Consider the following 13,302-nt stretch of genomic DNA (forward strand, 5'->3'; position numbering starts at 1 on the left):
TTTGCAATGATTCTATCAAACTTACTGTGGTACCAATTTACTGCAACAAGCATTTCATACCCTTTGCACTGGTAATTGTGGTGTAAAATAAACTCAATGTGGGCTAGTGGCTTTAGCAAATGATTTTGTGAAATTCAACGTGGTATCAAACATACCCTACGTGTTTGTTACCGCAAAAAGTTAGTTAGCTTTTACAAATGACCGAGTGCTCAAAGAAAAATGGCACTTGTTAAAGAAAAAAAAATTGCATTGAGAAAAAAATTTAACAGGTGTTTGTTGCAATTTGCAATATGAGTTTGTAGTGGTTTGCTTTGCATCTGATTTTCTAATTGGCTGGACTTCAAATTATAAAATGAACTATATGCTTACTTTGCCAATTAGCAACAGATGTAAACTGTTGCACTCTTGAAGTTTGTATCAATTGTTGTGATTGTGTACATTGTTATCCAGTAATCAAATATTTAAATGGATGTTGTATTTCATTATTTATCAATGCATATATATTCAAGAATTACTGGTTGAAGCGTATCATCGGTGGTTGCACCCTGCTGAAATATTGAAAATTCTTAGGAATTATTAGATTTTTAAAAATTGCACCAGAACCTCTTGACAGGCCACCCAATATGGTTTCTGCCTATGTTATGTTTAGTTTATTAGTACCACCTTTTTGAGTCTTGTCCATATATCTGGGTATGAATTGCTTAAGAAGCTTAAAGTCTGAATCCCTTGTTGATGTTTGTAGCAATTGGGTATTTCTGAATTCTGATGCTCTCATGACAGCCTTCTAGATGCCAATTGTGGAGGCTGGCCTTGGCTGTCTTACTCTTTAGATTCAGCTGAATTATTATAATAGTTAAATTCTTTTAGTTCTGTGCAGTTTTCTAATTGTTCATTGTCTGAACTACAATACATTCTGACTATATATTTTAATTAAAGAATATGAGTTCTAGGCAAAGGCCACCTATTATATTCTTATCAGACAATCTTCTCTATAGTTTGTAGGGCACTGTTAGTAATTTTTTGTTCATGCAGAAGTTTTGCTTCATAGTTAACTTCAGTTCATATTTTTTTTTTTTATTTCATTGTCACTTCATGCTCACAAAGTACTTTTTGACGTGTATTTGATGATTTCAGGTGGATCACTTTTTCTTTTTGATCAGAAGGCTTTGAAGTTTTTCAGAAGGGATGGTCACAATTGGAGAAAGAAGAAAAACATAAATACAGTGAGGGAAAATCACGTAAAGTTGAAGGTAATCATGGAATCTACTTTGGTTTTTAGTCTGTGGTTAATAAAAGCTTTGTGTGAGAGAGAGATACACATAAAATAACTCGATTTCAGCTAATCTTCTCTAATTGGAAAAATAAGTCTTTCTGCTTTAGAATAATGATATTTTGCTTGTAATATCCTTTAAATATAGGTGGGAGGTATTGATGTGTTACACTACCACTATGCCCGTGGAGAAGCAAACAAAAATATCCAAAGGTGAAGCTATCGGATGCTTGAACCGTGAGTATGACGACCTATTTTACTTTTTACTCGTGTAATGATTAGTGCTTTTAAATCATAGTACATCAAAATCGACATTCCACATAGCGGTTGCATTCCAAGCTTCAAAGTACTGCATTAGTGCATTTTTAGTTTGTTTTTTGGGTTATGCTAACAAGTGCCCTGCCCCTTAGGCACTTGTTAAGGATTCAAAGAGGAAATAATTTATAAATTTTATGTAAATAAAGTTGCTTTTTGAAGTTTCAATGTGTTAAATACACAATTACCAAGAAAAGTTTCTTCTTTTAACTTTTAAACAAGTGCCCTTGGGGCACTTATTAGCATTTCCCTTGTTTTTTTAAGGGAGTGCAATTTTAGCTGTCAATTATAATAATTATATTATTTGAGTTTTAATCGTAAGCAAATTTCCAAGTTGCCAATAAAGTTTTACTGAAATATTTTTTATTTTTCTTAAGATTAATCAGCATATGGTTTTCTGAATTATCGTTTTACTGCATGGATATGATGAATATAATATATGTCCACTACTTGAATGCTAAGGTAATTTTGAACCCGTAAGGTCACAGGTTCAAGTCCTGGAAACAGTCTCTTGTGTAAAAACAGGGTAAGGCTGCGTATGCGGGACCCCTTCCCGGACCCTGCATATGCGGGAGCTTCAGTGCACCGGGTTGCCCTTTTTTTTATTTCACGCTGTTGTTATTTTTGGTGGTATTTTTATGGGTTTTTTTCTCATGTGTTGCATATATTTAGACTTTAGTAATGATCTCTCCATTTCATGATGGAAATGTGAAATTTCATTAATGATGTTTCTTTAACAAACAGGTTCTGTAATTTGTTGAAAAAATTATCAAGGAAGAATGCCTTTTATTTATTCTGCTTGTACCATATTTACGTCCTATGTTTTGGACTGATTAAAAGCTGAAGTTTTTATGTCTCCTTTTGTTTTTGTGGGATGTGATAGAGGATAGCTTTAGCTACACTGATAAGTCTCGGAATAAGCTAGTCTAACCTTGTGTTAGCGATCCTTGTAACTGTCAACAGGAAAATAAATGTTGACAGCTCATAGCCTTGGTTAGATTCTCTATATATATCTCCCTCTCAAGGGTTTTGTACACAATTGTAAAAACAGAAAAATAGAAAGTGATTCACAATATTCTCTCTCTCAATCTCTCTTAGTTCCGTTGGTGTAGGAATTCTAATAGGATGAGTTCAACCTACTTTTCTGTTTGTTTTTTTTTTTTTTAAATCGACACACTTTTTCCTCAAAGTACAAGCTTAGATTTCTTGGTATGATAAGAATTCGATATTTGATAATGTTATTATGGAATGCAAACTGTAAGCTTGGTTGAGCAAATTGTGCCAGACCTGTCAGTCAATCCTTTTGTCCCTTGAAACACATCACTTATACTTGCTTAATTTAATGCTTTAAAGTTCACAAGTAATAAAAGCTTTCTGGTGTCAATTTCAAGCATTATTACATCGTTTGCCTTGTGTTGTTGTTTGATGAGGTTCCAGTTTCACTTACTATGCAGGTGTAGTTACATCATACGTGGGCATCTTTTTGCAGGACTTGGGAACAGGGAGGGATTATGGTTCTGGAAAACCCTTCAACAAGGATGGTCACTATGCTTTGTTGCATGGATTATGGTCAAATTCCCTTTTCTTTTCTTTTTTTGCAAACATTTTCGTCAAAGATAATAAGATTACGATGTTGAATTGTTTATTTACACAATGGTTTTAGGTATTGATTCAGTTCCGTCTTTAGTCTTTAGTTTTTACTTTGTAGGCATTAGGCAAGACCTTTATTTTATTTTTTTCCCTACTGTACTAAAAAATATAAGAGTTGAAATGATTGTATTTAGGCTGTCAAATTATTGGATAATATTTGTATCTCAGTTAAATATTATTATTAGTCTTTCATTTGAATCAGAATCTGGATTTCTTACATGTCTCGTAAAGTTTTGTATTTGTTATACCGAACTGGATATATTATTCAGAATCTGGCGCAACCTTTAAAATTTAGTTCAGGCCCTGGATTAGTATTTCTCATGTTATATATCGATTGATTTTAATGAATACTTCCCACAATCCAAATACAAATGCAGTGGCTGATTTGTTGTTCCTAGTTGACGATTTCCTTTGCTTCATCTCAGTAATTGTTTCAAGAACTAGTTACATATGCATTCTATAGTACAAATCGAGATATAATCAAACGGTAAAATATGTTGGGAAGAAAATCAACGATCCAAAATGGCAGTAATGGCAAGTTACTAAAATCAATCAATGACCAGCATAAATCATTGCAACCACCAAAACAACTCCACTTCTAAACCATTGATATTGGACAGCTAGGACAAGCAAACCTGATGCCATATAGTTCATTCACTTATATTAAACATACCCACATCAAATGGAACCTGCCTTAGATTGTTCTTTTAAAAATATTAAAACCAACAAAGAGAGGTAATTTGAAGCAAAATTCAAACTGCAAAAAGTAAAACTTTCACCTTTGTTTGACACTCATGTAGCCCAAAAAAAAGGCCCAAATGAAGATTGAGCAAAAAAAAAAAAGTTAGGGGTATAAATTTGAGCATATAGAGCCTAGATGTGTAGATTAGGGTTTCTGCATTTATCCACACTCCTTTTACAGAATGAGGTTTCTTCATTGATGCCTAACCAGAACCCCAATCTCATGAATTCTGCTCTTTACCCAACAGAAATTGCTCATTCCCAAAGTAGTGCTAATAATAATAATAATAATCATCTACTACTACTCTCTCTCTCTCTTTCTCTCTCTATTGATCGCTATATGCATCTATATCTTTCTTTTCCCATCCTTTCCTTCATTCTTTATTCCTCTTTTTCTCTCTCTCGCATCGCTAAGAGGCAATGACGATGGTTTTGGAGTGTGGATCTGGATGGATAGATCGCCGTTGAAGATAAATGCTTGCCGGTGGCGTGGCAATTCGGTGAAATTGACAATTTTGTCCTTTTCCCGATTTAGGGTTTTGAATCCAATTGCAGCCAACCATGGCGGTGCTTCTTTTTCGGCAATCGATTTCATCTTTGTACCAAAACTGAGCCTCAAATTTGATGAAACCAAAACCCTAAACTGAATCAACGAATTTCCTTAATGCGGTGTTGGGTAGAGTCGTATGGAGTGAAAGATGGGAATTTCTTGTTGGATTCTATTCATTCAATTTTCCCTCTTTCATTCCATATGTCATCTAGCTAGCATATATAGCGTTAACAATTATCCTTTTTTTTTTATTCATTGATTTGATTTTTCTATTTCTACATATGTTATCCATTTAATTTTTTGTTTTATCCGTTTAGTTCCTGTTTCTGATTTTTTTTTCTTCTATTTTTGGATCTTTGTTTACGATGTTATAGTTGGTTTTGTGGTGAAACATGCACGTGCTCTCATATTGGTTTATTCTTTGAACTTCGCAAGAAATAAAAGCTTTCTAATGTTGATTTCAAGCATTGTAACATTGATTGTCTTGTATTGTTGTTAGATGAACTTTCAGTTTCACTTTTGACTTTGCAGGTGAAGATTATGCTGTTGAAATGCACAATTGGTTTGTTAGTCTTTTTAGTATGTACTCTTAACATTGTAGATGGAAATGTCTTTCTTATGCTGTACCAAAAAATGCTGTACTCTTAACTAGATTTTTTAGTGTAAGGTGTTGTATATCATATATTAAGTGGATCATTTGAATCAGATTCTGTATTTCTTACTTGTTCTGTAAATTTTAGCATTTGTTATACTGATCTAGAAAGAATGGAGAAACTTGCAGGTGATTTATTAGTTTTCTTTTGATCTAAATGTATGGGTTTGAGACCTATAAATTCATACACTTCAATAAATCTTAAGAATAGAAAACTGTGTTGAACCCATAATTTAATCTCCTAAATTAATCCCCTCAACCTGTCACCACACCATTAAAGGAAGATTGTGTTAAAGGGTAGAAGATTGTGTGTGATGGCTAAGGTCAACCACAATATATTGCTTGGAGCAGAACTGAACAATATAGGTTATCGTGTTGATCACGCACTCTTGTTCCTGTAATTACGACAAGATAACCACAAAACCATCGCCACTCTCACTCTCGACCTTTTCCACCACGCATACCCCTCCTGGTAAGGTGACGAATAGCTCCATCCATTTTTAACTTGACCAAATTCTCCATAGGAGTAGACCAATGAATATCTATATGAGGCCGCAAGTGTATAAACATTGAACTTGAAGCGGAAATTTAAGGCCTTTGGAGATTGACTCAAATAGCTCGTTAATCTTCCCAACAATGTTATTTTTCAAAATTGGAGCACTCTAAAAAATGAATTCATTCCGTCTCCGCCAGGTAATACCAAACACACAAGACAACCAAGAATGAAGGTCCATTCGAGTAAGAATGAGTTACATGGATTAATTAAAATACGGTTTTAAATAGGAATAGGAATAGTCACGTCTGACTCTTTCGTCATAAGGAATTTAGAAGTAACACCAACGAAACATATTGCGTCCTTGACCACTTCACTTCCAAATAAGTTTGTTTATAAATAGATTAAAGGTTAAAGCCATGAGACTAAACTACGAACGACTCAAGAATGAAAGAGCTCTCACTTGTACCAAGCCAAGCTAAAGAGTCGTAAAAGAGTTGTCATTAAACCGAAAATGATATCTCATATATTGTCAAACCAACTTTCATACTAGTATCTATTGATAAATTCTAAACGATCTCCACAATTGAAAAATAAAGTATAATTTTTATTGTATCACTGTAATACAATGACTCATCCACTTTAAACAATATCACAATTTGCAATTCCTCTTCAAATATTTCATGAGTCTAAAAATCATAATATAAATATTTTCACAATAAACTCGTTATTAAATAAATAAAACAATAACCTTTTGGTTAGAAGGAGATTTGTACTTGTATCGAGAACAATGCTAACTCAATTTTATTTAATCAAATAACATAATCTTAATCATAAGAGATACTCAATAATATAAAATATCATATTATCAATAAAAATGATATTTGTACAAATATTTTTTAACAACTTTTAAAAAAAACTCTTTCTCACTTTCATTATGTTTTTACTTTATTTTGATAGAGAAACAAAATAACAAAGTCAATGTAGTGCCCATTTGGTTCAGCTTTGAATATAATTGATTCTGAGAGAATTGATTCTGATAGAATTGATTCTGACAGAATTGATTCTGAGAGAATTGATTTATGTTTGGATACAATTATGTAGAATTGATTAAACAAAATGATTTATGTTTGGATGCAATTATGTAGAATTGTTTTTGAATGTATAATTACTAAAATAGACATAGCTAAAGGAGAATTGATAACGAATGAGAATTGATAAAGGGCAATAAAGTAATATAACATGTTGTAATAATAAAATATACAAACTTATACACATTGTTCAAGGAGAATTGATTCTAGAAAAGCTAGAAGCTAGGATTTGTAGCTTCATGGAGAATTGCTTTTGGAGGATAAAAGCAATTCTGAAAAGCTGAACCAAACACGTTGTTTTTGGCTAGAATTGTTTTTGGCACTGTAGAGAATTGATTTTGGGCTAGAATTGCTTCTCAGAAGCCAAACCAAACAGGCCCGTAAATTCACATACATAAATTGGGTTGTGGAGATTTTGGTATTACCAATATCTACATTTATTTGTTTATTTTTTATTGTTAAAAAAATTTATTCAAATTTCAAACATTTTACTTACTCTCATTACAAAGGGTAGAATTGGAAAATACTAGGAAAGATGCAAAGATGAGTCACTCGGGTGTATAAATATGAGGGAGCACATAGGCATTGATCCGCAGATTAGGGTTTCTGTATCCATCCAGCCACACTCCTTTTCCCGATCTAGGTTTTGAATCCAATTGCAGCCATCCATATCTTTTTCAACGATCGATTTCATTTTCTACCATAACTCAATTAACTATGTTCATGTATTGGATCGCTTTCTTAATGTGGTGTTGAGTAGAGTTGTATGGAATGAGAGATGGGAATTTCTTGTTGAATTCTATTCATTCAATTTTCCCTCCCTCGTTCCATACATCATCTAGCCAATACTGTGTTAACAATTGTCTTTGGTTTCGTTCGTTTTTGGTGTGAATCGGCGTTCTCTGAGCGAATTGTAGTGACTAAGCTGGGTACCGGTTTAATTAAAAAATAAACTTTTATTTTCTTCATATTTTGAATATGAATCTGATTATAAAATTCTCATTTGTTATACTATACTGAACTGAAATAAAATGGAGAATTTTGCACAATCTTTAAACGTTAGCCTTGATTTGGTTATATCAATCTGTGTAATGAATATTTCAGTAGTTCTCACATTTCTGTTTCATCCCAATAATTGTGTTTGGTGAAACATTGCCATATGCATTCTATAGTACAAGTCGATATATAATCAAATGCTAAAGTATTTTGGGACGATAATTGGCGATCCAAGATTGTGACAGTGCTAATTTAATAAAATCAATGGCCAACATAAAACATTGCAATCGCCAAAACTGCTACTACGGAGATAACAGAGTTGACACCGTACGCCCTTACACCTGAAGAGGGTGGTGGAGGAGTAGGTGCAGCCGGAGGCTCAGCTTTAGCTAGGTTAATCACTGGAGGAAGAGGTGGATCAACAACGTCTGCAACTTGTAGGGCTTTAGGAGGTTCTGCTTTTGGTTTCAAAGGATCTGGAACCATAGTTAGAAGATCACCAGGATGTGCTGGTAAGATGGCAAGCTCATGATTTGGATCGCTACATGGGCTTTCTGTAAATTTGAAAATGGTACATATTAGGTTTCAACTTTTGCTTTTAAAAAAGAATGTATTGGTACAATGAGGAAGGTTATACAGTTTGCTTGAATAATCTAAGAAAGCTAAACAGACTGGTATTACTTACTCATTAATCTGTATGCAGTGGCTGGAAATTCGGTCACGATGCCATCGACAAGCTCCATGTAAGTAGCAATCTCAACATTTGGATCTGACCAAAAATCGAAGGCCAGCGACAAGTATTCATTTTTGAGAATATGGACGAATACTGTTAGGTTTGCACCTTTCAACGCTTTAACGACATTTGTCAATCCTAGCAACAAGGAATTAGATCCTTTGATAACATCGAGTTTGGGAATATTCACTACTTCTGCGTATTTCTTAATTTCTTCCACTGTTTGTACTGGTATATCGTCTATTATATTTTCAATGAGCAACACCCTTTTGTAAGATGGGATATCTTTAAACTTGGATAGGACCGAACTGTCGTCTGATTGGATGAAGACTTGTTGCGTGGCCTGCTTGTCAAAGGTAGCATTGCTCAAAGCAGCTGTGACAGTACCTACAATGTCAAGACCCTTCTTTGATGCGAGGTAAGCAGCATTCTGTGAAGCAAATAGTTAGTGCTTAGCATTAGTAGGAAATTTTCAAATAGAAGTAATATAGGGAATTGGCGATGTTGCTCACCTGTATGTGGATCAAAATGCCAAAAACTGCCTTTGTCTTGGCCAAATCCAAAAATTCAGGTAGGGTAACGAATTTACCATTGTTCTTATTTGCTGGGTTTCTTTGAAACTCGTTGCCGAAAGGGTTGACCATTTGAGCTGAAAAGGGAAATATATACCATTTAAGTTCATTTGTGAAATCTTAAAAGTTGCAATTTAATGAGCTATTCTTGTAAGGAAGTTTTTACGTTTTAATGTTTGAATCTCAGTCCATGTAAGATCAAAGGAGAAAATTCCATTTTTCGGTTGAAGTTCAGGGACACTGGAAGATCGAGACATGAATTTAGGCATAGCAGTGCTTATTTCTAAAAGATCTACGGTATTTGCGCAAAAGGCAATTCCATCTTTTGTCATTTGAACTGAGCAATCTATGATGTCAGCGCCATCGGTTATAGCTTGCTGATATGCAAGATCAGTGCTGCCTGGGTAAACACCACTTGATCCGTTGCTGCTTATGATTAATGTTGGTCCTACAAAAGCAAATGTAACGTTATAGACTTGTTTGTTCTTTGTTTTTTCATGTCATAACTGTAGGATTGAAGAAAATTTGACATTAGTTATAATATATATACCTTTTTTGGGCAAAGTGTTGTTGTGTGCAAAGCACCCTGTAAAACAAAAAAAAAAATGTGAGAAAGGTTAGAAGAGTGATTTTGCTATTTTAGAAATAGATCATGAACTAGAAGTTGGAGATTTCAGATTTGTTATCTCACCAATGGCATTTGATGCCGTAGTTGGGAAATCAGTGACAACACCGTCAACACTATCTCTACTGTCAATAAATTGAAGGTACTCAGCAGTAGGGTCATAGTTATAACTGTAACTTGAAAACAAATCATTAGCAAAACCAGAAGCATATACTTCTAGTCCTAATTTATGTGCATCAGCTACAAGTGTTGTTGGAAGTCCTAGATATTTGTCAGGTTTAACAGGCAATATGAATTCTTTTGGGACCATGATGCCTGATGCGAATGATTTGATTGCCACAAGATCCTTTACTATAATTCCGTATGGTTGTTTGGTTTGTGGTTCGACATCCATAGCGTCAAGAAGTTGAAAGATGACTTTAGTTGCTTTGTTTGGTTGCCTGGCGATACTCTTCAAGAAACCAATATCTGGAGATGAAACAAAGTCTACTGGAAGAGCTCTCAAAATCTCTAGAACAACTTCTACTGCTTTTTTTCCGTATTGGGTGTAGAAACCTGCATTCTGCAACAACAACAAAAAAAAAACTCGATCAACACGCAACACACTGATGAAAGAAAGAAATAAAAGAATGCACTGCGGTGCTTCAGGATTTTCAATTTCAACAGAGAGAGAACCTGAACATTCAACCAAAACCTTGGTGGTGTTTTGGTACTTAGGAGAGCGTCAACATTAGCAACAGGGAAAACACCATCAAAAAAATCGGGTCGAGAAAATATGGCTTGAGTCACTGGAAGTCATAGCAAAGAGAAACTTGAGTTATAAGTTCCAATGCTTAGATAAGCATAACTAGTTCTGACTTTTCGCAGTTCATCTATCATATTTAATATGCACTCGCACCAACAATCCTAGCAGTTTTTTTTATTTTCAATCTAAATGGCTCATTTTTTCAATATATAATCTACATTTTTCCCCTCATTATTTTTCTGGTTCCATCCATGTTTGTATGACAAGGTTTCCTAATAAGAAAACGCAATGGAGAGAATTTAAATTGATATAAGACTCACTTTTTACATCATGCTCAATCTGAGCACTAGAGTAATCTGTAGAAAAGTGTCCTTGCATATTCCTCCCATTGATATTGTAAGTTTTCTGCTTAGGATCAAACATTTCTATAGTTGTTGAATTGTCAAGGGTAGCCCCAGTCACACAAAAGGCACCACCATCATTTGTCAGCTGAAGATTGCACAAGAAAATGCTTATGTCTTGTGATAGTTCAACTGCTTTCTCAGTTCCTTCTGGAAAGAGTCCCGAAAAACCACCACGGGCTATTACAAGTGGTTCGTTTCCTGCAAGGTATGATTTAAAGAATCAATATGCCGAGCAATACGAGAAGCAATGTTGTCGATCACAAATTATGGAAAATAGCGGTTTGTTTAACTTTAACCGCTACACAACATTGTTATAGCGCTACCATATGACAACATTTGGTACTAAATAACATATTACAGAATTATTGCAATTTACCAACATTGATCAGAAGAACAAAGAAGCTTATTCAAATGGAAACAAGGTAGAGAAACGAAGGTTTAGGATTACCAACCACTTAATGTTGACCATTTCTTGACAGGGATAGGATTCGGTACTACAGGTTGATGCGGAGCTATAGGATGATGAGGACCGGCAGGTTTTTGGGCCAATGTTGAATGAAGCAAAAACGAAAACAGAAACAATCTTCTGAGCATTTTTATCTTTTCCTGTCACAATTAAAAATCAATGTCAATCAAAACATGGATCAAAAGGCCTTCATTATGATATTTTTCATTGTTTGGAACACAACCTTTTAACGTTCATTTTGCAGTAAGATTTATTAACCTCGTGCATAAATATTGATATAATAATCTCATACATTATTCAATTAACTTAAAAAATTTATTTTCCATGAATCAAAAGAACATGATATAAATGGAAACAGAAAATATCAAACATCATTCATATGCATGCATACCCAAAAATTAATGATCATCATATGTTATGTTTTATTAGATGGATGAAACAGGCATTCCCTATGACAGTTTTTTCTCGTGAGGAAGACCCTCAAGGGAATGTGAGGGGAAAAAGGGAAGCAAATTGGAGAGTTAAATTATTGACTCAAATAAGAACAATTCTATTTATTTCCAACACATGTTGAGGCGCATAAATAGCTGGTCAGGATTTCATTTCATAGGACAACCAATAACAATGTTATTATTAGAATCTAATTTCCCATGTGGACTGTTTTTGGTTACTTTCCTTTTTGTTCTAAATTGCGTGTTTTGATATTGTGGGGATACCTACCACAATTACCACACGGGGTTAGCTACTAAATCGCAGGCAGAGTTCCGTTTAATACAACTCTTATTTTTGGTACGTAAATACAATATAACTGTTTATTACATGTAACTTATTTGTATATTATTTTTTTGGATCAACCCTCTGATTTTAAGAAGATGAGATTGATAATCTAAAGTTCAATTGTTATTTAGTTAATACAACTCTTATTTTTGGTTCGTAAATACAATACAATACATGTAACTTTGTCAATTTGTGACACTTTTTTTTTTTTTTTTTAGTTTTGATAAAAAAAACGTTAACTTATATCATCATTAATAATCAAAATTATTGTTATTGCAGTACAAATAATAGCAACAAAAATTTAAAATTTATTATAAGATAGACGGTTGGATAGTTCAACTAGTTTGAACCAAGTATTACTAAAATTAGTAGTTATGAATTCTAATTAAGACCAAAGAAAAAAAATATCAACCTAACAACTAATTACTCGTCATTGACCTTTGACTATTGCAACGGTGAAAGTTTTTTCATCCCACCGCTTTGACCATAAATGAATAACAACAAAAGTAAATTAGATCGTTTATTTTAACCAAGATCTGTCGCTCGCTGTTAATAGTTGCACGAAGAAGTTCTAAAGTGTATATACCCCAATAAATCATCTATCAATATATGATTATTGAATGCAAACTAAAATGAACATCAAGACCTCTTTATGTTACAATGAAATTATTGAAGTGAATGCAAGGTTCGGGGTTCGAACCTCGGGCACAAAAAAAAAAAGAAATTATTGAAGTGAATTGCAGGCACAGTTGTCTATCTCTATCAATTCCTGGGTGAAATTCCTGAGTTTTTCACTATGATGACTGCCAAAGCAGGCACAGTTGTCTATCTCTATCAATTCCTGGGTGAAATTCCTGAGTTTTTAACTATGATGACTGCCAAAGAGAACTGAATGTTAGACTAAAAATAGGTGAAATATTCCTCTCCTCTCCTTTTAGCAAATGATCATTTAGACGCAAGTTTTTGTTTTCACACGCCTTTGCCTATTAATATGAAGTTAGAAATCTTCTTGTACACCACCATCTATCATGAATATGAAATTTACACTAAACAGATTACTGAAGGTCATTGGATTCATGCATTCAGTTAGTTAGCCATACCGTATTACCACTTACTGATGGTGACAGTTTTTATGTTTCCTATCATAGCAAAAGGGCTTTCTCGGTAGAATTATCACCATTAAGGCTTAAACACTCCAATAACTCAAGTAAACTTGAATGTT

The 13,302-nt window shown here is 33.9% G+C and overlaps 1 protein-coding gene across 1 annotated transcript; it reads right to left on the reverse strand.

Moving 5' to 3' along the window:
- Positions 1-7,813: 7,813 nt before the first annotated feature.
- LOC146903360 (glycerophosphodiester phosphodiesterase GDPDL6-like) lies at positions 7,814-12,043 on the reverse strand. The gene is made up of 10 exons (XM_085734187.1): positions 11,695-12,043; positions 11,290-11,443; positions 10,754-11,035; positions 10,364-10,476; positions 9,755-10,250; positions 9,614-9,649; positions 9,230-9,511; positions 9,004-9,140; positions 8,444-8,921; positions 7,814-8,312 (listed from the first exon to the last, which is right to left on the reverse strand). The coding sequence occupies exons 1-10, from the start codon at positions 11,713-11,715 to the stop codon at positions 8,020-8,022; spliced, it is 2,292 nt and encodes a 763-aa protein (XP_085590313.1). The 5' UTR covers positions 11,716-12,043; the 3' UTR covers positions 7,814-8,019.
- Between the last annotated feature and the right edge of the window lie 1,259 nt (positions 12,044-13,302).

The sequence above is a fragment of the Medicago sativa genome, chromosome 8 (assembly GCF_051527215.1).
Source record: "Medicago sativa cultivar Bolivia chromosome 8, Bolivia_mono, whole genome shotgun sequence".
Taxonomy (NCBI): Eukaryota; Viridiplantae; Streptophyta; class Magnoliopsida; order Fabales; family Fabaceae; genus Medicago; species Medicago sativa.

Excerpts from the sequence above, each read along its gene's own strand:
- LOC146903360 (XM_085734187.1), bottom strand. The coding sequence starts at position 11,715 with ATGATGATCATTAATTTTTGG. Across the intron at positions 10,251-10,363 it reads GGTTTTGGTTGAATGTTCAG|AATGCAGGTTTCTACACCCA; the intron begins GTTCTCTCTCTG and ends TTGTTGTTGCAG. Across the intron at positions 9,512-9,613 it reads CAACACTTTGCCCAAAAAAG|GACCAACATTAATCATAAGC; the intron begins GTATATATATTA and ends TTGCTTTTGTAG.